This window comes from Fusarium oxysporum, chromosome I (assembly GCF_013085055.1).
Source record: "Fusarium oxysporum Fo47 chromosome I, complete sequence".
Lineage (NCBI taxonomy): Eukaryota > Fungi > Ascomycota > Sordariomycetes > Hypocreales > Nectriaceae > Fusarium > Fusarium oxysporum.
This window is the reverse complement of record NC_072840.1, coordinates 3,912,389-3,936,279: the sequence shown is the minus strand read 5'-3', so window position 1 is coordinate 3,936,279 and position 23,891 is coordinate 3,912,389. Positions and strand designations below refer to the sequence as shown.

Here is a 23,891-nt window from a genome sequence, read left to right as displayed (position 1 = left end):
AAATCGTGTCTATACCCACTAGCCACGGTGCACATGTAGAGTACAATAGATACGGGATATTGTCACCGTATTGAGGATGATGTCTTCTGGCTCCTGGTGACCAATGTCGATGCCACTTGGTTGAATCTCGATGGTTGTACTCCCAGCACATGTTTCTTTAGCTGATTATATGCTCAGTTCAACTTCTTCTGACAGTTTCCAGCACAGAAACACTAATTGATTTAAAGCATATCATATTCAATTAGGCATAGTGTGGTTGGATCCTCAATCACTGATTAGTGCTCATCATCGACACATTACAGCTCACAGACTTGTGCCTCATGAGCTTGGACACTCATCCTAGGTCCAGTCCCTTGAGAGGACATGATTTTTTATTATCATACATCTCCGAATCTTCTCGTGAAGGCATGATCATAGGGGCGGGAGTATCCTTCTTTACTTCTTCAACAACACCTCTTGGCTTCTGCCGTCTTTGTTGTATAAGGTATCAGGTGATAAGAATATTTAATTGATTCCCAAGGTAGTTAGTAGTAGTCGGCCTAATGCAGGGTATCTCTCATAGATGAATACTTTGTCCTCTGCCTATCGTTTTTGGTTCGATTCAGGGTAGTTTCAGTGTCAATATTCGCCCATTATCAAACCCAATGGATGCAGAATTCTCAGACCTCCTTATGCATCACAGGTTCACTACTTCGGTGATTATGTCAGCATATTCTGCAATTGCTACATGGTACTCGCTGCAGGGGATTGTTCAGCTCGAGTTTGAGGTCATATACTGGTTTGAAATAAGCTGTCCTTTCAGAGGAAATATAACATAACGCAGGTACATCATGGTAGCTCTTGAGTAATACGATCAAAATCAGATAAATCGAGTAAAAACTCCATTTTTTTTATCACATTTGGGAACATGTTTTTTTGTTTGGAGGTTGCGGCTGCCTCGAACCTTTACCCAGCTGAAGGTGCCTTTCTATAGTTGAGCATAACTGTTGTAACAAACATTAAGGTAGTTATGAAAGTACCAACAACAAAACAAACAGTCTTGAGTCAGCCAACAAAGACGAAGGCAAGTCTCTGACCAGAATACTTAATATTTTCAAGGTAGAGTATACACCATAGGATGGACACTGAACTACAGTAACTGTACCTGTTCAAGCATGATGTAGCCTGGTATAGGGTAACCAAGTCTAGAGTCATGCATATTATGTCAGCATTCTCAACGCTTGGACTATTTTTCCCAGACATTCCATCGTATTGTACTCCGTATCCTCAACATTCTTCGAGTGTCCATGGAACCGATAACTGATCAGCGTAAAGCCTCAACTAATTCATTGGCTTGTTCAGGGTCGGGTAATGCCCATGACACCTGATCCGATGACCAGAAGTTTCCGTGGCTGTCAGGAGTCAAGGGCTGTTTTGCAGCTGCTGTATCATATGTACGTTCTCGAATTGGTTGGAAGCTTCCACCATGATCCACCACTGTCCAGCAGCTTCATGCAACCACGAGCAGCCAACAGACTCGCGATGCCACCTAATTTCGTACGATTTTGATGCAAACATCACGTAGTAGACCTCGCTTAAGGTTTGCCAATGCTTCCGTAGTCCTCTTCTGCAGTCGTGCGATTTCTAGAACCTCCAAGTGGTAGGATCCGTCGACCTTTCGCGAAAGGCAAGGAAACTCCCATCTCGATCATATCTTCCTCATCAATGGGTATAAAGCAAGGCTTCCCTTCCCCCCAAAGCTGGACTTCATTCTTCATCAGAACACACACAAGCAAACAAACACAAGCAAGAAACTCTACAACAACGATAACCACAACCTTATAACTCTCTTTGCATACTACAACCATCTATTTCTCATACACACTCTTCAACACATCAACACAAACACAATGGCTTTCTTCCCTCGCAACTTCTACAACTCCGATGCTTCCTTTACTCCCCTCTTCCGTCTCCTCGACGACTTCGATAGCTACTCTCGTCAGGGACAACAGAACGGTGGTACTCGCCGAAGCGGCCTCACCCACTGGCAGCCCAAGTTCGATGTCCGCGAGACTGGCGAAGCCTACGAGCTCCATGGAGAGCTCCCCGGCATGACCAAGGACAACGTTCACATCGAATTCACTGAGCCTCAGACCATGACCATCCGCGGCAAGACTGAGCGCACATACACTGCCGGCACTCCTCCCGCTGGCCTCGTCGAGGGCTCTCAGTCCCAAGGCGCCATTGCTGAGGGCGAGGGCAACGATGAGAACAAGAACTCTCACCACGCCAAAGTTGAGGACGAGGCCGAGGCCAAAGCTCACGAGAGCACCGAAGTCACCCACCACCAACAGTCCAAGGAGGTCGAGAAGAAGCCCGGTGATCAATCCAAGTACTGGCTCACCGAGCGCACCTTCGGCGAGTTCTCTCGCAGCTTCAACTTCCCCACTCGTGTCGACCAGGACAACGTCTCTGCCAAGTTTAAGGACGGTATCCTGAGCATTGTTGTTCCCAAGGCCAAGAAGCACGAGTCTCGCCGCATCAACGTCGAGTAAACGCGACAACACACCACAACCCGGAATCTTTGACGACCTTATTATCCAACTCTCAGATTTCACGATAAGTCAAGATCAGTAATGACTCATCTTTACGACTTCAGCATTGCATGGATCGGTGTTGGGAAGTTTCTTAGCATGAAATAGCATTGTAGGCCTGGCTTGGTCATTCGCTCCTTGTACAACAGCAACTAATAATTCAACTGCTTTTACAAACAACTTCCCAAATATTCATGAAAAATCAAGTGACATATTCCGTATTATTTATTTACCTGTGACAATATATACATCTATATACTGCGATATCCACCAAGTTATTAACGCTTAACACTGCAATAGTTATTAGTTACACCTCAATTACCTTCTCTCTAGAGGAGGCACGAAAACTTAAGGACCTATATCCTAAGCGACAGAATGATTCAGGCAAGCTTAGTGTAAATTAATGGATTTTAAGATTTGTAATTTTCGGCAATATCATTAAATGTCAGAAGTTTCCATGCTCCTTCAGGACTATGTACTTACTATTAAATGCTCCTATATTAATCAAGACAGCCAAGTAGACAGCCAAGTAGACAGGGGGCTCAAGGGTAGCAGACGGATAAAATCCTAAAGTCAGAAAGTCGATTTATATGACTATATGATAAGTTTATGATCCCGCATCAACCCAATGAAGAAACTCCATATCATCTGTAAATAATTCTCAGAAGCCTTGGCTTACGATTGAAAGATAATGGCTATCCGCTGGCAGATTGAAGCCCACCAATTCCATTTACCAATCAAAAGTGGGCCGTCATGTATTTGTCAACTGATGGCACGTGATTTGGCGTAGAATGGTGGCGCTGTTGCCTCCCCACTAAGGTAGGTAGACGCGACCGCGCTTTCTTCCTTCCCCCCCTTCGCTCATTTCTCGCAAATTTCTAGTTCACAGTACAGTCTGTGATTATCTTTTTTGACTGATACAATCCAGGAGAGGGACTCAAGAATCACAATGAGCGAGGAGTATGATGAGGCTCAGATGGGCGAAGAGGGCGGCATGCCTGGCCCTGGTGCTCCAACGCCACTCTCCGCGCTCGAGGTAAACTTCTGTCTAAACGCAATTGCGATAAAGGCTGACGCTGATTTTGCAGGGAATTTCTGGTTTGACGAAGCGAGATATTCAGCTTGTCATTGACGGAGGCTACAACACAGTCGAGTCCGTGGCCTACACACCGCGACGAGTGCTGGAACAGATCAAGGGTATCTCGGAACAGAAGGCGACCAAGATTCTAGGAGAGGGTAAGTGTCTCACGGATCGGATTTATCGGAAAAAATTACTGATAGTATCGCAGCCTCCAAGCTCGTCCCCATGGGTTTCACTACAGCCACAGAGATGCACCAGCGTCGCAGCGAGCTCATTTCTATTACCACTGGATCCAAGAACCTCGATACTCTACTTGCCGGTGGTATTGAAACAGGTTCGGTCACTGAACTGTTCGGTGAATTCAGAACCGGAAAGAGTCAGATCTGCCACACACTCGCCGTGACTTGTCAATTACCCTTTGATATGGGCGGTGGTGAAGGAAAATGCATGTACATCGATACTGAGGGTACATTTCGACCTGTTCGTCTGCTGGGCGTTGCCAACCGATTTGGCCTTTCTGGCGAAGAGGTCTTGGACAATGTTGCGTACGCACGCGCTTACAACTCTGATCACCAGCTTCAATTACTCAACCAGGCTGCAGCTATGATGTGCGAGACACGATTTTCTCTGCTCATCGTCGATAGTGCAACATCGCTCTACCGAACAGACTTTTGCGGTCGCGGTGAGCTCTCGAATCGACAGACTCACTTGGCCAAGTTCATGAGGACACTTCAGCGTCTGGCGGATGAATTTGGTATCGCAGTTGTCATTACAAATCAAGTCGTGGCTCAGGTCGATGGTGGCCCAAGTGCCATGTTCAACCCTGATCCAAAAAAGCCTATTGGCGGTAACATTATCGCTCACGCCAGTACAACAAGAATCAGTCTGAAGAAGGGTCGTGGGGAGACACGTATTGCCAAAATTTACGACAGCCCATGCCTGCCAGAAAGTGATACTCTGTTTGCCATTGGCGAGGAGGGTATCGGTGACCCGGCCCCAAAGGACATGGAGAAGGATTAGACGATAACGGATGACCTTGTATGTTTGTACGATCACTGGAGTCTATGGTGATGATTCTTGGTATGGTTGCTGGCGCATATCTTAATGGTTGTTTCACGTGTTGTTATTGCGATGGATGTTACCTAAATGTTAGAGGATAGGGTGGTTGGGATGACTAGCTGGAATTCTCTTCAATGAAAACAAGTTTCTTTTGGAGCAATTCGTCTCAACGAAAGGAATGAAATTGACACATCATTAACAGTGCATAACTTTGATGCATCCAATCTTTTCTACTATATATGTCGGCAGTGATGCAGTGACCAATAGCTGATTACCTTTTTAGGTTAGCGTGGTTCGCGACCTCTGCCAGAAATTCTACTACGCGATTTCGCTTTGTTACCTTAGGTATCCATCATCACATCAAACTCAACGCCTAGTACTCGAACCCATCTCGTCACGACCGACTCGATTCATGGGGGCAAAATGGATCAAGGCGATACAGAATATCTCTTCAAAGAGACAAGAGTGAACCTCGACCCCCCAACTTCGTCTTCTGTTGTCACGATCCGAGTACCCTCGAATTCAATACAGAGCCGCAATTATCGAAAACCGGCGCGCGAGAACACAGCAGAAGATGAGACGACATTTCGAACGAAGAACTTAGCGACTGCCTCTTCCGTCTACCACCGAACTTGGCATGACACACCACGTAGTTTCCTTTGGAGGGTCTTGGAGGATGGCACTCTCCTCAGCATTCGGGCTGTTGATGTTTGCAAGAAGACACAAGCGACCGATTCCCCGCTTGTCTTGAACTTCCACTTCTCAGTACCTATTCAGCCAGGATGCGTCACATTTTCGGACCCTGAAGAGCACGATTCCCTTTGTGTTTTTGTTCTCGACCAAGCATATCAGCTGTATAGCTTCACGCTCCGACCAGATTTGTTCAGGAAGAGATCGGCCGTCGATGCTGGGCTTTCTGACCTTGGTAAGGTCCAAGCGCCAGCAGGATTGGGTTTCAAGCATCCTCATCGCATGATTGCTGTGAACGCGGAGACACTGCTGATTACGGTCAACGATGGAGGAATGATCAGGCTTGACAAGAACAAAGCGCATGAACGTGAGTACTATTGGGCTAGTGATATCAAAATATGCCAATGCTAATTCTTACAGCATCGTCACTTGTCTGGATGGAATCGTTCTTCAACGTTCAGGGATGGGCGCAGAATCTCCGAAGTCTTCTTCCTTTCCAAGGAAAACACACAATCAAGAACGGCAAGATCAATATGGAATACAGCTCAGCCACGTCGATTCAGATCACAAGTTTCGGAATGGACGATAGTCTCTTTGCGATCACAGTCTGTCTCGATCATAGAATGCGAATTTGGAACATTAACGATGGCCAAATTCTTTATACAGGCGATATTCTCAATGCTGAGAGGAACCCTCAAGAGATTGGAAAGTGGGCTATTGACCCATCACAGACGAACCTGGTACAGATTGTTGGAAGGGGCCGCAGTAGTAGGATATGCGCAACCTTCTCACCCAGCGGCGCTGGAGAGTTTAAGTTCTGGAAGATCATCGCAAAGGATGCGCATACCGTCGTCGTCGAAGACATCTTCCCCAATAACGCCTTAGTTCCAGTGACGCCATCATCCTCTGATGTGTGGACACTCGCTGATTTCGTTCTCTCTTGTCCTGCAGAGAGCGCCATCCAACTCTGGACCCTGTGGAAGAACAACATGACATATAGGGTGCAAAGGCTCGAAGTGGATCGTAAGAATATCTCACAGAGCTGGGAGGAGAACTGGGATGGCGTCTATGCAGATAACCTCATACAGGCCGCAGAGAGTTCTGGCCCCTGTGATCCTACTGATGTCACAGAGAAGTGGCTCCAGCTTATCCTGAAGCCTGGTCAATTTACGAAGTCGACCCTAGAAGCAGCATTATCGATTTATGAGCGAGGCTTCGGAAAGTCAAAGGAGACCGCTGCCAAGGCTCGAGGGCTGGCAGAGTCGATTTGTTCGATATTGGGGGCTGCTGCAACGCTAGATCGAGGCTCTTCGGGCGCTATGGAGTACGAATCCTTCCGCGCTTCTAGTGAGGCCCAGTGGTTGAGGTTCTACCGCCTGTTGCTCGAATTGGATAAGCAACGAGGAGAAGCACTCGGGTTAACGCTTGACCCCTCTACAGGAATGACTTGGGTTGTCTGCGCCGACTTCCTTTCAGCCATTCGTGAGTGCAGTAGCTTGGAGCGACTGTACCATAACCTCACTTCTCCTGAGGAAGATCACGTTGCACAGGCGGCTCTAGTCGATACGGCTTTGAACTTCGTTGCTGGGTTGCCTGAGCACCTGATGCCGCTCTGCCAGGCTGCACTACGGCCTGAGCTGTTTGAGGATTCTTCCAAGACTGACCTCGAGCGCATCTCATGTTTCTCTGACAAGTCTGGATTTTGGCGAGGAATCACTGATGATGACTGTAACCAAGTTGTCGATGTTCTCGGCCCAAACTTTAACGTAGTGACAGACGAGCTTTACGCCGACGTGATGAATCTAATCTCTGCACCAGAGGAAGCCAAGTCACGGAACTTACGTCACCCACTTACCGACTTTGGCAGGAAACTGGTCGTCAAAGCCGTTCAAGACAGTATTGACTTGCAGTGGAAGGTCTACTTCAGCCAGTTGATTCTTCTCGTCCACATGGAGTTTGAGCACGACAATGAGGCAGAAGCTCTTCACAATCGCGTTGATATTGGCAACGTATTCAGACAGCTCGTTGCGGCCTTGCGACGTTTGGAGCTGTTGAAGTGGCTCGCCCAGGTAGAAATCTCAGTGCCAAGCACCCGAGAAAAGAGTGAGAGCGGAGCTGTGAAGAAGAGTTCTGAGGATGCTCAACTCGTAACGGCACTGGAGGCGCATGTTGGTCACCTGCTTGGTTTTGCGAACCAAAGTGAGCCACTGGCTACCAGTGTCACAGATCTCGTCACCAACTTGTGCGCTCCGGACAGCGATATTGAGATTTCACCACCGCTTGTTCAGTGCTCTCTCATCAAACGAGAGAGGGCTGATTTGGCATTAGATCTTGCGCCTTTCTGCGACCAAAACCCCTTCTCCACATATGTCCAGGGCCGTTTGCAGCTGGCGTTGAAGGACTTTAATACCGCTGCGATTTTCTTCAGAAGAGCAGCCATTGGAATGAGTAAGTCCCTTCCAATTTTGTTATTGACTCCTTACTAACAGATAGCTAGGCGCTGGGAATGCCGGAAGCGACCGCCATAGTAGCGGCTTGCTTGATGACACAGAGTGGAACCTCCTTTACCAAGGCCTTGCAAAGTACTATTCGCATATTGTTGCTTTGTTCGAGAAGCAGAAGGCCTACTCTTATGTGGTCGATTTCGCCCGCCTGGCCATGCAGTTCTTGGGTACTAAGCAGGACGCTATGTTTACCAAGACTGACATGCAAAGCCGCTTGTTCAACGCTGCAGTAGCGACATCGCAATTTGAGCTCGCACACACAACATTGGTCTCGATTAAGGACCAAGCCATGAAGATCTCAAATCTGCGCAAGTTGATCGACAGAATGTGTGCGACTTATCACAACAATGAGCTCGTTGCTCTCCCTTTCCCCGGTCTCCAACAGGAGGTTGACGATATCCTGGCACAGAAGACAAAAGCATCATTGGATGTTATAGAAGGATTCCCCTACCACCAGGTCCTCTACTCATGGCGTATTAAGCACAATAACTACCGTGGTGCCGCGTCGGTTGTATTAGACCGAATCCACAAGCTGCAAAGCGCCGGAGAGGGAGATGAGGCTACGGGAGAAGATATCCTCGATACACCAGTGACAAGGCAATACCTCCTGCTCATCAATGCTCTCAGCTGTGTGGAACCCAAGCAGGCTTGGATTTATGATGAGTCCTCGGCTTGCTTTGGACAGAAAGATGCAGGAAAGCGCAAGGTGGTGTCATTGGCGGATATTCGCAAACAGTATCAGGATGAGCTGGACCGAATCGCAGCGATTCACAACAACCAATTTGGCTTCGAGGCGGACGACGTTATGGAAATTGCATGAATGCAGAAATAGGACAGGTCACTTTATGTAGACTAGAGGTGTATTGTTTCAAAACTCGGACGGGCGAAATATCTAGGACATATTATCGGGACTGTTTACGGTGTATGTATTAATTTGATTTGCAGAGGAAACAGAAACTACAAATCTTCCATCATCTTGCTCTTCCAGCCTTGAAACCCGAAACGCCAGGACCCGATGCTTAAAGGACGCGCATGAAGTTGACAGTGTATGTACATCAGACCAACAGCCAGGCCCTTCTAATTTATCTTTATGCTTGTGCAGCAGCCAACTTGTTCTCTGGGGGCGCAGGTAGTGAGGAGGTACCGGCATTTAGGACAGGTGCGGCGTCAGGAGCTTGGCGGTAAAGAATAATCTCAGATTGCTTGAAGTATCGTCGAGCATCTGTGAACGTTGTTAGTTGAGTGGCTGAGACATGAGATTGGGTGGGGGCTTGGCTGACCTTCGTCGATGAGAACTAAGCTGAGATAGTAACGCGTGGAGAACTTCTTGTTGACGTCGCGGAATGTAGGTGTTAGATCAAAACCGCCGAGGAATAGTCGAATAGGAATTGTCTCTCCTCGCGATGGGGAACCGTCCATGATCTCAAAGCGCACCAAGGTTTCACTTTCATTATACTGGTTGGGAGCAGCGCCCGTCGTCTCTCTTCTGATGATAGACAGCTCCATGTGCTTGATCTTTAGGCGCACAAGCAAGAAGTAGATGCGCCCAACAATGACATCCTTGAGATGGTATTTGCTCTTGCTGTACTCGAACTCAATGTGTAGACAATCCTCGATACCAACATCCATCTTAATGCTGCTGTTCATCTCAGGGGGGATGCGATAGCTGTAGACCCAGATATCCTTTTCCCGGATGACATCGGCCATGCGGCGTGAAACGGTGACGCGGACGAAGTAGCGCAGCTTAACGTTGATGCCATTGTATGATTCGTACTGCTTCTCGACGTTCTTGAAGTTGAAGTCGAATGTTTGTGGGTGCTGAAGCTCGCCAGGCGCAGCGAGTTCCTGGTTAAGGGAGAGAAATTCGTAGTGGTTGCCGCGATCGAAGAACATTTCTTTGCGACAAGTCAGTAACTGAAGCAGCTTGCCAAGCGTGTGAAAGCGTTAGGGAGGCATTGCGATGTATGGGGGTCGCGAACCTATCGTGCCGATGAACTGGACCTTGATGCCAGTATGCTCGAGCCTCTTGCCATCCTTTGGACGAACAGTGACAGCGCCCTTGACAGACTCGCCATCCATAAAGAGAGGCGCCTTCTCGCGACGGTTCTTGTCGAGCTTGACATCGACCATAGAACGCTCATCTGTATCATCGAGGACAACGTCGATATCGACGGGAGTCGCGAAGAAGTACGACATGGCGGACAATTGTGTATGTTATCTGCCTCTTGCCCCTAGTGTCTTGTTGATAAGTGAGATGAGGCTATGGCGCAAGCTTTATGATAGTGGGATGGCTGGGCTGAGCTGGACCGAGCTGTTGAGGAGAGTCGGCGCTGACGTCGGCCGGGGAGACAGGGGACCGATGAAGACCCACCGAGCTTGCCGCCGTTACCTTAACGAGGCCGAACGAGTTGATAAGATATGAATGGGATCAGAATTCAGACATGAATATGGACAAGAAAAGAACAAATACATTATTCAGACTGAGAATTATTACTTTTCTTACAGTGCTAGCATATTTTCCTACCATAATTACCGATATTCTGCTTATAGAACTGTTGTTCTCCAAAGAGTCCAATTGCCAATAGATCTAATTGGCTCACAGCTTCCATCGTGCAGACTGATCACGTGCATTCCCCACCAGAATTGCTCACGTGGAAAGAGAAAGCCCTACGCACTTCCAGTGTTCTTTCCCGCACAAGAACTCAGAATTGTTTCGCCTGTATCCCTCAACACCGATATCAACTCACAGCCGGCAGGATGAAGTACATTCATTCCCAGGAGCTCCTTGAGATCCCCGAGGGGGGTATGTTGCGCCCTATTTCATTTTCAAGTCTGATTTCCTCGCCGTCGCTCGAATAATTTGGTATCGGTCCCCTCGAAAAATTGCCAGAGTTATTCGCAAATGGAGGCTGCACAAGAACACCAACAATAAACTGCGCTCACAATGGAAACTCTGGCAATTTCCGAGGGGATTATCCACGAGCGTCGAAACGAGAATTTCCAACTCACAAGACGGAAAAGCTGACTCGTTTTGTCTTTAGTCAAGGTCAGCATTAAGTCGCGAATTGTCACCGTTGAGGGTCCCCGCGGCAAGCTGGTCAAGGATCTCAGCCACCTGGCTGTCAACTTCACCGTCCCCAAGAAGAACCAGATCTCCATCGAGATTCACCACGGTGTCCGCAAGAATGTCGCTACCCTCCGAACTGTACGAACCCTCATCAACAACCTGATCATTGGTGTCACCAAGGGCTTCAAGTACAAGATGCGATACGTCTACGCCCATTTCCCCATCAACGTCAACGTCTCCAAGAACGCCGAGACCGACCTGTACGAGGTTGAGATCCGAAACTTCATCGGCGAGAAGCTCGTTCGCCGAATTGTCATGCAGCCTGGTGTCGATGTTGAGGCTTCCACCACCCAGAAGGATGAGCTCGTCCTCTCTGGTAACTCTCTGGAGAACGTGTCGCAAAGTGCCGCCGATATCCAGCAGATCTGCCGGGTGCGAAACAAGGATATCCGAAAGGTAGGACATAGCATCACACCGTCTCTTTTTCCGACTCTTACTAATTGCCCTAGTTCCTTGACGGTCTGTACGTCTCCGAGAAGGGCAACATTGTCCAGGACGAATAAGCGCGGGTACGGACACGGATCTTGTTTCTTTTGCGTTTCTGGGTCTCAGGAGTGGCGAAGGTTCATCGTTGCATGTCATGTAGCAAAAAAAGGGCTACAAAACAAATTTCAAAAAGCAAAGAGATGATGACTCTGGTGCCGACAAACACTTGAATCTCGCCAACGAATCGAATCGCATCTGTTCATTCGTGTATGTGACCATTTTAGGAGCAAAAAAGGGCCGGCTTTTAGACGAGGGTTCGTTTCGGGTGTTTTGCGATAAGAAAAAAAAAAGGCGTTTAATCATTTTCCAATGCGCACACTATCTGTGCCTGGGAACTCCCACAACGTTTTTGTCTATCGTGAAGTCGGTCCTGCAAGATCTATTCTACCCAATTTGATCAATGGTAAAATGAGTCAATGCATCATGATTCAGAACTTTAGTCCACGCACATCCATGGCTGTCGTTGATTGAGGAGGCGATTATGATCAAAAGTTGCATGTGAAAAAAATGAGGCTCGCATTTACATTAAGACGTGCCTCGTCAGTATATTCATCTTTTATCAAACTCGTAATTTTTCTTCTTGACTTTCATTGTGAGTCATTTCATCTAGTCTTCCTTTCAATTCCTTTCGTGACGTGATCTCTTGAGTAACAAAAAGCAGCAGCATTAACCATCCATGAATGCGTGGGTAAAATAACAACATCAATGATGAAATGGGGTGAATGGGGGGGAATAAAAACCAGAGGCCGCAAAAATAACAACATAATACTATAATATGTGAACAACCAGGAACGCCAGTAGCCTTGATGTGTGAAGCGACAAGTCGAACGTGTACAATGTGGGCTCGAATCCTTATGTCAAATGCAGAGACATGTACAGGATGGGGAGTATATATGTGTGACGAATGGGGATAAAAACTTGAGGAGCGGGGATTCAAAGGCTTCATCGCCTGCTGTCGCGGGAGTAGTACGACCTCGCTCGGCTGTCTCTTGTGCGACGAGTGCGGTTCGTTCGTCCACCTGAGCTTGAGCTGCCTGCTGTGACTGTTAGTATGAAAACGTGATGAGATGGGTTGTCAGCGAGACTTACTGGGACTGGTGTAGTCACTGTATGAGTAATAAGAGTCGCTATACCGCGATCGTGATGATCCTCGAGATGAGCGCGCGGGCTTGGTGCTCGCAGGTCGCTTATCCTTCTTGAGATTGAGGAGAGCAAGAAGCGTGGCCGCCAGACCAGCAATACCGAGCCACTTCTTGCCATCCGACTTCTTCTCACGACGATCGCCGGCCGAAGACGGGGAACCACGGCCCATGCCGAACCAGCCCTTGTGTCGAGGACGACGGGAGTGGGCCGAGGCCGAAGGAGGTGGTCGGCTGCCGTGGCGAGAGTATCGCTCCTCGTAGACATCGACGCGCTCGCTCTTCTCTTTGTCCTTCTTGCCAAAGAGGGCAACCCAGAGACCACGGGCAATACAGCAGAAGCACAGAAGAAGGAGAAGCGCAACACCAGCGATGACACCGATGACGATGCCGGCAATGGCACCGGCACTCAGGCCTCCACCGCCAGTTCCGGTCTCGCCAGCTGCGGCGCCCTCGCTAGTCTCGGTGGCCGTTGCAGAAGCCTCGGATTCAGTCTCAGTTGCAGTCTCGGACTCAGTGGGCGCGCCGCTGTTGGTGATAGTGGTGGTACCAGTGACTCGGTAAGGAGCCGAGTATTGGGTGGTGATCTTTCCATCAGTGGTAATAACAACAGCGGTGGGCTCCTCGTAACCAGGCTTTGCAGAACATTGACCCATGAACGCGCAAGTCTGCCAGCCAGCGCAGCAGATCTCACCGCATGCTTCTTGCTCATCGTTCTTGGGCACACAGTCAACGCCCTTTGTGGGCTCCGGAGCAGGCTCCCAGCGGGTCATGATTGTGCTGGTATAAGTTCTGGTCTCCGTCCAGGTAGTAGTATAATCGCCGACCCAGCCTCCCTTCGCAGCGACACAGTTTGCGACTCCATTTGATGTTTGGCAGGTCTCGCCAGAGCCGCAGCAGTATTGATTATCGGAGCCACAGGGTGAGTCGCATCCTCGGTGCATGAGATATGAGTAACCGCGATCATGAAGACCATCTCTGGGGAGCGGCTTGGCAGAGCAGAGAGCTGCCGCGGCGAGGAGCAGCAGCGGCCTCGTCACGGAGCGCATTGTAGCGATTTTTCTGGTTGTGATCGTCACCTTTTTTTTTTAAAAAAAAAAAGGTTGGTTATTGGCGGAAAGCCGAGGTCGGAATGATATTGTTTGAGGCCAATTCCAATCAGAGCTTGTGCTAGTTTCGAATTGAGATGAGTGCACAAGGTGAGGAATTTGATCTGGGTAAAAACCGAGACTGGTTGCGAGATTTATCTGAGTCCCTTGTGAAACAGCTCAGCTCAGCTTAGCTTCTGGAATGCGGGAGAAGCGGCTGCGTTGTCGCGGGGAAGTATTGTTGGTGCCCGAGATGGAACTGGAGGTGAGTGAAGGTCGCTGTGAGATGCGAGTGAGTGAGAGGCTAAGTAAGGTTTGGTGGTGAAGTTTCCAGGAAAAAGAAAACTTCCGAGAGTTAGTAAGAGGTCAATTACAAGCAGGAAAAAAAGAGACGAGAAACGGCAACGTTGAATTCTGGGCGCTGCACCAAGAGTTTTAAGCGGCTGGTGGTGGGCTGCAACGAAAGGCTTCCTCTTGAGTCCCAACCTCCCACTTACAACTATAGTCTATACCAGCCTCTCTGATTTACCTAGAAGGGCACTTTGACACACGCACGCGCTCATCCGAAATAAGGGGACCTGGTCCACACGCCAACAAATCAGTCTCTTTAACTCGATGCAACGTTTTAAGGGGGAACACTCAGTCCTCTTTTTCTTGTGAACTCTCGATCTCTCGTCTTGTCGGTGAGGATGGATGGATGACTTGAGACTTGGAATACGAGGCACGTCAATGGTGGGGTGCCAGCTCATGATACCTCCAACTACTACGCCTGTGCTTGCTCACTGGACAACTATCGATAGCTGGAGCCCTGGAGCAGCGATCACCCCCTGTAGGCCCGTGTCTGCGGCCCTGGAGCTAGGCCTCGTACAGCGGGTAAATGTCATCACCACTTACACGCCTGGGGCACCCCGGAATAGCAGATCACGTATCATGAGAGTGAAAGCCGTTTGCGTGCTGCATATTTTAATTAAACTGTCAGGGGCAATCGCAACGTCCTTGCAAGCCGAGACCTGTGTTTGGCTCTTCCCATTGGCGGTGTTGGAAGGAGTTGAGCCATTAGACAGGGAAACGAAACTCGGAGGCTGGGAGGGCATTTTTCAGGGATTAATTCCAGGTCGGTCTGGATCGTGTCGTCAGCTTGGCAGAGGAGACGAGGATGGCAGAACACGCCACAGCCACAAGCCACAAGCCAGGTCAAGCCACACTTTATCAACAGCCACATTTGTCTGGCGAACTCTTAACGTGTGGCGCTAATTGTGGCAGCTGTGGCTACCCAAGCTCCAACCAAGTCCAAGGTTCCGTTAGGTGCACCAAGCTTGACCTGTGACGCTCCACGCGGTTCAAGATCAAGTTGGTTGCATCACCAGCGACTTCAAACTTCATATTACCAGCTTCTCCATCCTCCTCCATCTCCATCTCCGCTCTACTCCCTCCGATCTCGTCACCTAGATATATCCTTTGGCTCATCCCACAAATAACCGCTCGCTGCTAGCAGCCGCGACGCTTTAATCATAGCTAATCATGTCCCTCGACCCGCCAACGTACCTGGCCTCTCTCCAGAGCAACATCCGTCAGCGACCCATTCCCTGGGACGGTGCTGTCAGGGCCGGCACCCTCACCGAGGAGCAATATGCAAAGATTCGAGCTGTAGATAAGGCGAAGAAGCCTGAGCAAAGAAAGGAGATTGTGTCAGGGGATATTGATGGATATCGCGTCTTGTTTGTTGGCGATGATGGAAAGACGAGTGTTCTCGAGACGGCGGGAAAGCATGCGAATGTGATCCAGTACATCCTGGTCTTGCTTGGCGACCTTCTCGAGGGTAAGAGCGTCCCTTTTATCTTTATGCGACACTGGGAAGTGGCATTGAGTAGTCCATGTCTATCCACTAATAGAGCGACTTCCGTCATAATCTCCAATCACCAATGCTAACATAACATTCTTTCAGCTGTTCCATCTCTAGCCAAGGCCCTCTTCAAGACAAAGGAGCCTTATCGACATTTTTTGCCTCTGCTTAACTCAACTAATGCCGAGGATCCTATTCCATTGCTTACTGCACATGCTCTTACGACACTCATGGCTCTTGCTCGAGACGAGTCCCGATCTACCCTCCAGGCTCTGCCTGTGATTCTCACCTATCTCTCCGGCTTGGCCAAGAGTAACGATGCCGGCCTACAAGATATCGCTGTACAGGAGTATTCGTCTCTGCTCTTTGGGCATGTCGCAAGAGAGCAGTTCTGGAACCAGCGAAGCGAGACGATTGCCCCCCTGATCAAGATTCTTCAAACTGCAGCTGGTATCGGAAATGGAGGCAGCTCATCTGCTAGTCTCTGGAGCGGCAACACCGGTACCGGATCTACCGGCTTTGGGGGTTCTCTGGGTGGAGGGGTTGGTCTCCAGCTTCTCTACCATGCTCTCCTTGTTATCTGGCAGATAAGTTTTGAGGCTGAGGAGATTGGTGATGAACTCAACGAGTAAGTGAATTTACATGGGAGAGAGACAAAACAGGACTACAACTAATACTGGACCGCAGCGAGTACGATATTGTCCTTCTTTACACTCACCTTCTACGATTATCACCCAAGGAAAAGACAACTCGATTGATCCTTTCTACACTCTACAACCTTCTTGACAAAAACCAGAAATCACTTCTACCCACCGCAGTTCTTGCTCGCCTTCCCGCTCTTCTCGAGAACATCAGTGGTCGCCATCTGACTGATCCCGACTTGTTGGAGGATCTTTCAAAGCTCAAGGAAATGCTGGAAGAGTATACCAAGACTAAGACCACATTCGACGAGTATGTTGCTGAGGTGCAGTCTGGTCACCTTCGATGGTCGCCCCCTCACCGAAACACAGTCTTCTGGGCTGAGAATGCCCGCAAGATCCTCGAGTTTGAGAACGGAGAGATTCCTCGGAAGCTGGCCGAGATCATGCGACAACCCTGGGATAACGACAAGCAAGTGCTTGCCATTGCCTGCAACGACGTTGGATGTCTGGTGAAGGAGGTTCCCGAGAAGAGATATCAACTAGAGAAGGTTGGTCTCAAGAGAAGGATCATGGAACTCATGCAGTCAGATGACGAAAACGTGCGATGGGAGAGTCTCCGAGCTCTCGGAGGCTGGTTGAAGTACAGTTTTGAGCAACAGTGAACTGTCAGAGATCAGTCCTAGAGAAGTGTAGTATCTGCTGGAGTGTCTTGTTTATTACGCGGGCGTCTTGATGTCGTCAGTTCTGGCAGGTCCGAGTTCGCAAAGCTTAGAGAATCACAGTAGACGAGCTGAGCTGAGGAGCGGGGACAAGAGAAAGCATCAGCTTGTAATGGCATACTTTTTAGTTATTGGTAGTTTGAGCAGCATCACCTCGACTACGATTGTGCGTGAGAATGAAGTGTTAAACAATTAGATCCTATCCCATGAATTATGTCTCACGCGGCCTTATCAATTATTTATTCTTATCAGCATTTGCCGCGCTTCTCTTCCTTCTATACCTCTTGCTTCGGCCCTCGGAGGGCGCTCCGGGGACTGCGGGGTCCGGGGTCGGTTTTCGGAGGCAGAGACCGTGGAGAAGCGAATTAGAAACGACGATTTTGATTGTGACTCGGTGAAGTTCAGACTCAGTGACTTCAGACTCGGTGACAACCCCACCAGCGCCAATTGTCAAATTGGGTGACTTGTGACTTGCATGATATGTACTGTACATGCCATGTACCAGTCTTAAGCGCCCCCTCGGCTTCTTATCTTCTTGTACAAACTCTTTTCCTCTTTATTAATCTTCTTTGTTTCTGGTCAATTGACTCTCCTCAACTACTCCTAATATCGCCAATTGATTCCATCATGAAGAGCCTCAGCTTGGCCGCGAGGGCTGGTCCCCGAATCTTATCATCTGCCGTTACACGGCCCACATCACTCGGCGCTCTCAGACTCTCTCAACAAAGCATACGATGCGCTTCCGGGGGTTCTTCTGATCTGAAGAAGACTCCTCTATATGACTTCCATGTCGCCAATGGAGGAAAGCTGGTGCCATTTGCAGGCTACTCGCTCCCTGTTCAATACTCAAACCTCTCACTTGCTCAGTCGCATCACTTTACTCGTGAGCATGCCTCACTTTTTGATGTGAGCCACATGGTGCAGCACATCTTCAAGGGCAAGGATGCAGCTGCTTTCTTGGAGAAACTCACTCCCTCGGACTGGACAAATCAGGGCGTTATGCAGAGCAAGTTGACAACGTTCTTGTGGCCTGGTACTGGAGGTATCGTCGATGATTCGGTTGTCACCAGACTTGGCGAGGATACCTACTACGTTGTCACCAACGGTGCCTGTCTTGACAAGGACACCAAGTATCTTGATGAGGAGCTTGGCAAGTTCGGCGGAGATGTTCAGTGGTCACGTCTCGACAACTCCGGTCTCGTTGCCCTCCAGGGCCCTCAGAGTGCCGAGATTCTCAGCGAGGTCCTCGCTAGCGATGTTGATCTCTCGAAGCTCTACTTTGGCAATGCCGTGTGGGCTGAGCTGAAGCTCGCTGATGGCAGCAAGACTCACCCTGTCCTCATCAGCCGAGGTGGCTACACTGGAGAGGACGGCTTTGAGATTTCGTTCAACGGAAAGGAATATCCTGCTTTTGAGACGACAACCCCTGCTATCCAGGCCCTTCTTAGCAAGGCTGGTCCTGAGCGCCTTCAGCTCGCTGGTCTGGGTGCTCGTGACTCTCTCCGTCTCGAGGCTGGTATGTGTCTGTACGGCCATGATCTCGATGATACCACAACACCCGTCGAGGCTGGTCTTAGCTGGATCATCCCCCCTGCCCGTCGCGAGGCTGGAGGCTTCCACGGTGCCGAAACCATCATCCCTCAACTGACACCCAAGAGCAAGGGCGGCTCAGGCGTCGCCCGCCGCCGTGTTGGCCTTTTCGTCGATGGAGCTCCCGCTCGTGAGGGTGCCGAGATTCACAAGGACGGTGAGAAGATCGGTGTCATCACAAGTGGTGTTCCCAGCCCTACACTTGGCAGGAACATCGCCATGGGCTACATCAAGAGCGGCAACCAGAAGGCCGGCACCGAGGTGGACGTTGTGGTACGAGGAAAAGCACGTAAGGGCACAGTCACCAAGATGCCTTTTATCCAGACAAAGTACTGGAAGGGTACTGCGCCTGCTTAGAAAGTCTACGATGGAATTGAACAATGTATTAAGCGAGTCAAGTTATTAAACGTGTGGTATATGGGGACAACTCAACATGGGGGCAAACTTTGGAGTCTATGATTGTTATGGCCACGACTAAGTTAGAGCCAACGGAAAATAAATGTTCTTGAAATATCATTTGCATTGCCACCCCCTTACCTCTTCCCCTTTCCATCCATATCATCGACTCGATCCTGATGTCTTTCGAGTTTGTCACAAGCAACCCTCTTCTCTTCGGCCGAGGTCTTGCTAGTCAACCCACTCCGGATACCGACACCGTTGCCAAAACACCCTCAAGTGCCTTGGTGATCATGGTAATAGTGGTTGCTGAGAGGCCGACAAGAGTAGTTTTGCAGGATGAGTTCACTCTAAAGCAACCATTGTGTCTGCTGCTACATCTTATATGTCCTTCTAATGCAACCATGTCATCTACCTACCTAAGTAGATCTTCCAGCTTTGCGTACATAATTATGGCTCAGTCCCTTCCCGGACTGGAAATCACATTCTGTTATCTTGTGACGTGGCAATTAGAGTTGCTACCTTCTCTGCCTCGAAGCAACGAAGCAACGCGGATAACGCTCGGGATTTCTCAAGAGAGAAAGGTGGTCTCAATGATGCCTGATCATGCTATTGGAACCGAATACTACTAGATGTCTTATGGGAGATACAACACTGCGAGCCAGCACTCGGCGTACATCGTTTCGCTTGGAGGTGTGACCATCAGAGAGGCACTCTAGAGACTTGGTGGCTATACTTTCAAGGCTTGGCATCATCAAGCTTCAGGTGTCACAATAATGAACTGTGTCTCAATGGTTGACCAGAGTTGTGGTTCATGGTTGAGCATCAAGGAAAACATCACGAGAATTTGGACACGGAGATATGTAGCCACGAAAAAACCATAGGAAACCACCACACAAAAGCGTATGGCCTCCCTCAAACGAGCGGCGATATTGTCTAGCAACGGCCTCCCCTTCAAGTGGTGACCAACTGTGGGAAGACTGAGATGATCGTGGCGCCAGTTTTGGATGTTACCGGCACCGTCGAGGAGACGATGTTGCGTAGTGAAGAAGAGAGAAAGGAAAAGAGCCAGAATTTTTGCATATGTATGAACCCACATGAGGACTAGCGGCGGATGCTAAGCGAGATCCGTGCTAGTGGGGCACCTCCCTACCCTGGAGTTGGGTGAGGAAGTTGGTGGGTGTTTCGACAGATATCGAGTGTGTCCAACACCGAACCGAGTAGTAGTTATGGGACTTTGTTCGAAGATGCTCACGCGAGCGGGGTTTCTTCTGTGTCGTGTTTACTTATTGTGTTGAACAAAATAAGCACGCTTCGGGCACAGGACAGTCAGTCTTGTGCGGGTAGCCAGTAAGCGGATAGACTCGTCATCACGAGGAATATTACCGAAGGATGTCAGAAGCAAGTCGATACTGGATGAAGCGTAGATGATCCGTAGGTGCAACAAATCACAATGAACGCTTGATAAATTCTGTGTATGCATCTCTATGAAAGCGAATGTGATAGAATGTTCACGAGGGCGTTTATGGGGTTCCACATATGAGACTCGACGGACCAGTCAATGCAGGTATCCACTGTTGGGAGGAGGATTTACAGAAGGGGGACCCTGATGGCATATGCCAAAGCCCATTACGTATGTGCCTGAATCAAGGCTGCAGTTGTTTTTTGTAACCCCTGGACCCTGAATATGAGAGCAGATGGTTTTGATTGAGGTGAAGAAAAGATGAAGAGCATGCCTAGTGGACAAGCGATATTTGAACATGCAAAGGCACAAGATTTGAATAACAATTCAGTAGGTGTCAGTGATTGAATTTCAAGCATCGCGTGTTCGTGTCTTATTCTGTCTCGTCCATGCCCATTCTCCTCGTCCATTTGCGCCATTTGCTCTAGCACACGTGTAGCCCGCGCCGCTCAAGATTGGCCGATCTTACCGTCTTCCTCAACTTCAACAATGGATCACCAGGCGTCTCAGCGTGAGCACACGACAACGTGGGGGAGGGGCATCCACTGAAGATAGGTACTGTTCATTAATTGTGTCACTATTTTGACTCTTCGAACTCGAGTATTTTAAACTCGATGCTTCCCCCTTGTCGCTATGATATTCGATGCGATCAGCCAGGGCAGTCTTGGCACTCCACGGTACTTGGTTTACCTACACCGAGCAGTGGATCCTCATCGATGGTATTGATTGATCATAGCTCAGGTAGGCTGGTTCTGTGGAAATTAGTCTATTAACGCCCTTTTCTTCTCCATCATCATTTTTTCTTTGTATCAAGTATTCTATAAAGATATTATTTTCCTTTGTTCCCCCACCACTAACGCGTCAGCCAGAATCAGAGCGTGTCTTTGTGGCTTGAACAGGATCTTACCCCTTGAAAGCTGCTACCAAGATTGACTGGAATGACCTCACACCTTCAATTCCATGCTTGACCTTGTATCTTACCTCAGCATCACTTCCTCACCTGGCTGTCACCAAAATTCGACTGCAACACCGAACATAAACGAAATACATATTAAATAGAGAGTACAATCTAAAACGCACAAGATGCCACTCTCAGGCGCCCGACTGCTCGTGGCAGCCGCCTTGCTACTCCCTAGCGTCTCTCCTTCACCAATTTTCGACGCTGGCCAAAAAGTTCTCGATGCAATTACAGGGACACGCGATCCTATAGAGACACCGCATATCCGACAATCGGGTCGCAAACTGAATGGCAAATTCTTGCATATAACAGGTACGCAATATCACGTGTGAAACAAGTCCCATGTTCCTGCATCTACATCGGATGAAAATATGATAACTCAGCGTTGCATCCAAAGCAGCCCACTAACAACCACAACTCCAGATTTTCACCCTGATGAATTCTACAAAGCGCATTCATCAACAGCCCAGGGTGTCGCATGCCACCGCGGGAAGGGCCCTGCAGGTCTATACGGCGCCGAAACTACCGATTGCGACTCTCCCGTGGACCTCGTCGACGCGACGTTAGAATGGGTACGGAAGAACGTCAAGGATGATATCGACTTTGTTGTATGGACGGGTGACACGGCGCGCCACGATAGCGACGAGAAGCTGCCACGAAGCTCGAGCCATGTTTTGAATATGAACCGAAACGTCGCCAAAAAGATTGTCAAGACCTTTTCTGATGACGGAGCCCTTACCGTCCCTGTTATCCCAACTTTTGGCAACAACGATTTTCTGCCGCACAATATCTTCTATCCCGGACCAAACAAGTGGCTGCAGGCTTATAGCAGCATATGGCATCGTTTTATCCCTGAGGAACAGCGACACTCCTTCGGATTTGGTGGATGGTTCGAGGTTGAGGTTATTCCCAATCAATTGTCCGTTATCAGCCTCAACACCATGTACTTCTTTGATCGAAATGCTGGCGTTGACGGTTGCGCAATTCCCTCGGAGCCTGGTTTCAAGCATATGGAGTGGCTGAGTGTTCAACTTCAGCGATTACGTGAGCGTGGAATGAAGGCTATCCTGATCGGCCATGTCCCTCCCGCTCGGACTGAGAACAAGCAGAATTGGGACGAAACTTGCTGGCAAAAATACACACTCTGGCTGAAGCAGTTCCGCGACGTTGTTACTGGCTCCCTCTACGGCCATATGAACATTGACCACTTCCTATTTCAGGACACCAAGGACATTGACCTGAGCCTTTATGACAAGGCAGGGACTACCCGAGAACCCATGGATGACGACTTTTCCGTCGAGTCAAAGAGCGACTACTTGATAGACCTTAGAAAGTCCTGGTCTGACTTGCCAGGCTCAGCTGCAAAGGCACTAGAAGAAGATCTAGACGTCGAGGATGAACTTGAAATGCAAGATGAAGATGTCGACGAGTGGAGGAATAGAAAGAACAAGAAGGGGAAGAAAGGTAAAAAGAAGAAGGGTCATGGCAAGATCGGAGGCAAATATGGAGAACGATATCAGGTATCTCTTGTTAGCCCCAGCGTCGTCCCCAATTACTTCCCGACTATTCGCATAATCGAGTACAATATCACCGGCCTGGAGGATGCGCCAGTCTGGACCGACTCATTCGACATCAACTCAAAGGTTTCCGAAGAGCTTCCCGACTTTTCTGAAGATGAGGAAGCCCACCAGGAACTCAAGAGAGACCTCGAAGCTGAGCGAAGGAAGAAGGGCAGAAAAAGCAAGAAGGGCAGGAAGGGAAGAAAGGGCAAGAAGAAGCCCAAGAACCCTGAACTCGTGATCCCACCAGCTCCCCCAAAGGGATCACCTCCCGGCCCTGCATACTCTCGCCAGACATTCACCTTCATGGGATACACACAATACTTTGCCAACCTCACCTATATCAACAATGATCTTACCGACTTGTCCGAGACAAGCAAGTGGCGCGACGGCGATTTCAGTGATGAAGTACCCGACCACGATAAGCCGCAGCCCAACAAGTTCAGATACGAGGTTGAATACAGCACTTTTACCGACAAGATCTTCAAGCTGCCCGACTTGACAGTTCGAAGCTACCTCAGGCTAGCGTCTAGAATCGCTAAGAGGAAGACGAAGAAGGGCAAGGGCAAGGCAGCTGAAGAGTACAATGAGGATTTTGAAGACGAGTCAGACTCAGACGACGACGACGACGACGACGACGACGACACTGAAATTCCAGAACCTGAAGAGGGTGACTCTGATTTGGACTTCACCGCTACCAGGGGCAAGAAAGGGAGGAACAAGAGAAGGAAAACCAACAAGGTTTGGAAGCATTTCCTCCAAGAAGCATTCGTCAACACTATACCCGAAAAGCAACTCAAGAAGTGGTCACGGAGATGATCGGAGACATGTAGATAGCGACTGACTTGGAAACTTTATGATTGGCATTTTAGCGACGAGACGGATGGAATAGGCATACATGGTGTTAATGGCGCATAGAGAGCATAATTGCTAGAATAACTAAAGATACACGATCTTATGATTACACTATCGTTTT

The 23,891-nt window shown here is 49.1% G+C and overlaps 9 protein-coding genes across 9 annotated transcripts; 7 read left to right on the top strand and 2 right to left on the bottom strand.

Annotated features, from left to right (window-relative positions):
* Window positions 1-1,719: 1,719 nt before the first annotated feature.
* Window positions 1,720-2,821, top strand: FOBCDRAFT_5885 (HSP20-like chaperone). Its single transcript, XM_031182494.3, has one exon. It carries the CDS (start codon window positions 1,890-1,892, stop codon window positions 2,532-2,534), a length of 645 nt encoding a protein of 214 aa, XP_031043262.1. The 5' UTR covers window positions 1,720-1,889; the 3' UTR covers window positions 2,535-2,821.
* Window positions 2,822-3,410: 589 nt separating this feature from the next.
* FOBCDRAFT_212226 (Rad51-domain-containing protein) lies at window positions 3,411-4,916 on the top strand. Its single transcript, XM_031182492.3, has 3 exons — window positions 3,411-3,609; window positions 3,662-3,809; window positions 3,863-4,916. The coding sequence occupies exons 1-3, from the start codon at window positions 3,523-3,525 to the stop codon at window positions 4,672-4,674; spliced, it is 1,047 nt and encodes a 348-aa protein (XP_031043260.1). The 5' UTR covers window positions 3,411-3,522; the 3' UTR covers window positions 4,675-4,916.
* A 140-nt stretch (window positions 4,917-5,056) lies between these two features.
* FOBCDRAFT_212224 (nucleoporin Nup120/160-domain-containing protein) lies at window positions 5,057-8,869 on the top strand. Its single transcript, XM_031182491.3, has 3 exons — window positions 5,057-5,770; window positions 5,824-7,851; window positions 7,901-8,869. Exons 1-3 carry the CDS (start codon window positions 5,137-5,139, stop codon window positions 8,725-8,727), a joined length of 3,489 nt encoding a protein of 1,162 aa, XP_031043259.2. The 5' UTR covers window positions 5,057-5,136; the 3' UTR covers window positions 8,728-8,869.
* Window positions 8,870-10,388, bottom strand: FOBCDRAFT_212222 (retromer subunit PEP8). Its single transcript, XM_031182490.3, has 3 exons — window positions 9,887-10,388; window positions 9,188-9,802; window positions 8,870-9,129 (listed from the first exon to the last, which is right to left on the bottom strand). The coding sequence occupies exons 1-3, from the start codon at window positions 10,101-10,103 to the stop codon at window positions 8,996-8,998; spliced, it is 966 nt and encodes a 321-aa protein (XP_031043258.1). The 5' UTR covers window positions 10,104-10,388; the 3' UTR covers window positions 8,870-8,995.
* Window positions 10,389-10,592: 204 nt separating this feature from the next.
* On the top strand, window positions 10,593-11,584 carry FOBCDRAFT_5850 (ribosomal protein L6, alpha-beta domain-containing protein). Its single transcript, XM_031182488.3, has 3 exons — window positions 10,593-10,710; window positions 10,949-11,430; window positions 11,484-11,584. Exons 1-3 carry the CDS (start codon window positions 10,665-10,667, stop codon window positions 11,535-11,537), a joined length of 582 nt encoding a protein of 193 aa, XP_031043256.1. The 5' UTR covers window positions 10,593-10,664; the 3' UTR covers window positions 11,538-11,584.
* Window positions 11,585-12,373: 789 nt separating this feature from the next.
* FOBCDRAFT_5861 (uncharacterized protein) lies at window positions 12,374-13,980 on the bottom strand. Its single transcript, XM_031182484.3, has 2 exons — window positions 12,610-13,980; window positions 12,374-12,557 (listed from the first exon to the last, which is right to left on the bottom strand). The coding sequence occupies exons 1-2, from the start codon at window positions 13,706-13,708 to the stop codon at window positions 12,463-12,465; spliced, it is 1,194 nt and encodes a 397-aa protein (XP_031043252.2). The 5' UTR covers window positions 13,709-13,980; the 3' UTR covers window positions 12,374-12,462.
* A 1,055-nt stretch (window positions 13,981-15,035) lies between these two features.
* FOBCDRAFT_212219 (armadillo-type protein) lies at window positions 15,036-17,178 on the top strand. The gene is made up of 3 exons (XM_031182482.3): window positions 15,036-15,566; window positions 15,693-16,218; window positions 16,278-17,178. Exons 1-3 carry the CDS (start codon window positions 15,269-15,271, stop codon window positions 16,891-16,893), a joined length of 1,440 nt encoding a protein of 479 aa, XP_031043250.2. The 5' UTR covers window positions 15,036-15,268; the 3' UTR covers window positions 16,894-17,178.
* A 182-nt stretch (window positions 17,179-17,360) lies between these two features.
* Window positions 17,361-19,056, top strand: FOBCDRAFT_212217 (uncharacterized protein). Its single transcript, XM_031182481.3, has one exon. It carries the CDS (start codon window positions 17,431-17,433, stop codon window positions 18,895-18,897), a length of 1,467 nt encoding a protein of 488 aa, XP_031043249.3. The 5' UTR covers window positions 17,361-17,430; the 3' UTR covers window positions 18,898-19,056.
* A 2,112-nt stretch (window positions 19,057-21,168) lies between these two features.
* On the top strand, window positions 21,169-23,890 carry FOBCDRAFT_5832 (Metallo-dependent phosphatase-like protein). The gene is made up of 2 exons (XM_031182479.3): window positions 21,169-21,668; window positions 21,780-23,890. Exons 1-2 carry the CDS (start codon window positions 21,482-21,484, stop codon window positions 23,732-23,734), a joined length of 2,142 nt encoding a protein of 713 aa, XP_031043247.2. The 5' UTR covers window positions 21,169-21,481; the 3' UTR covers window positions 23,735-23,890.
* Window position 23,891: the final 1 nt, after the last annotated feature.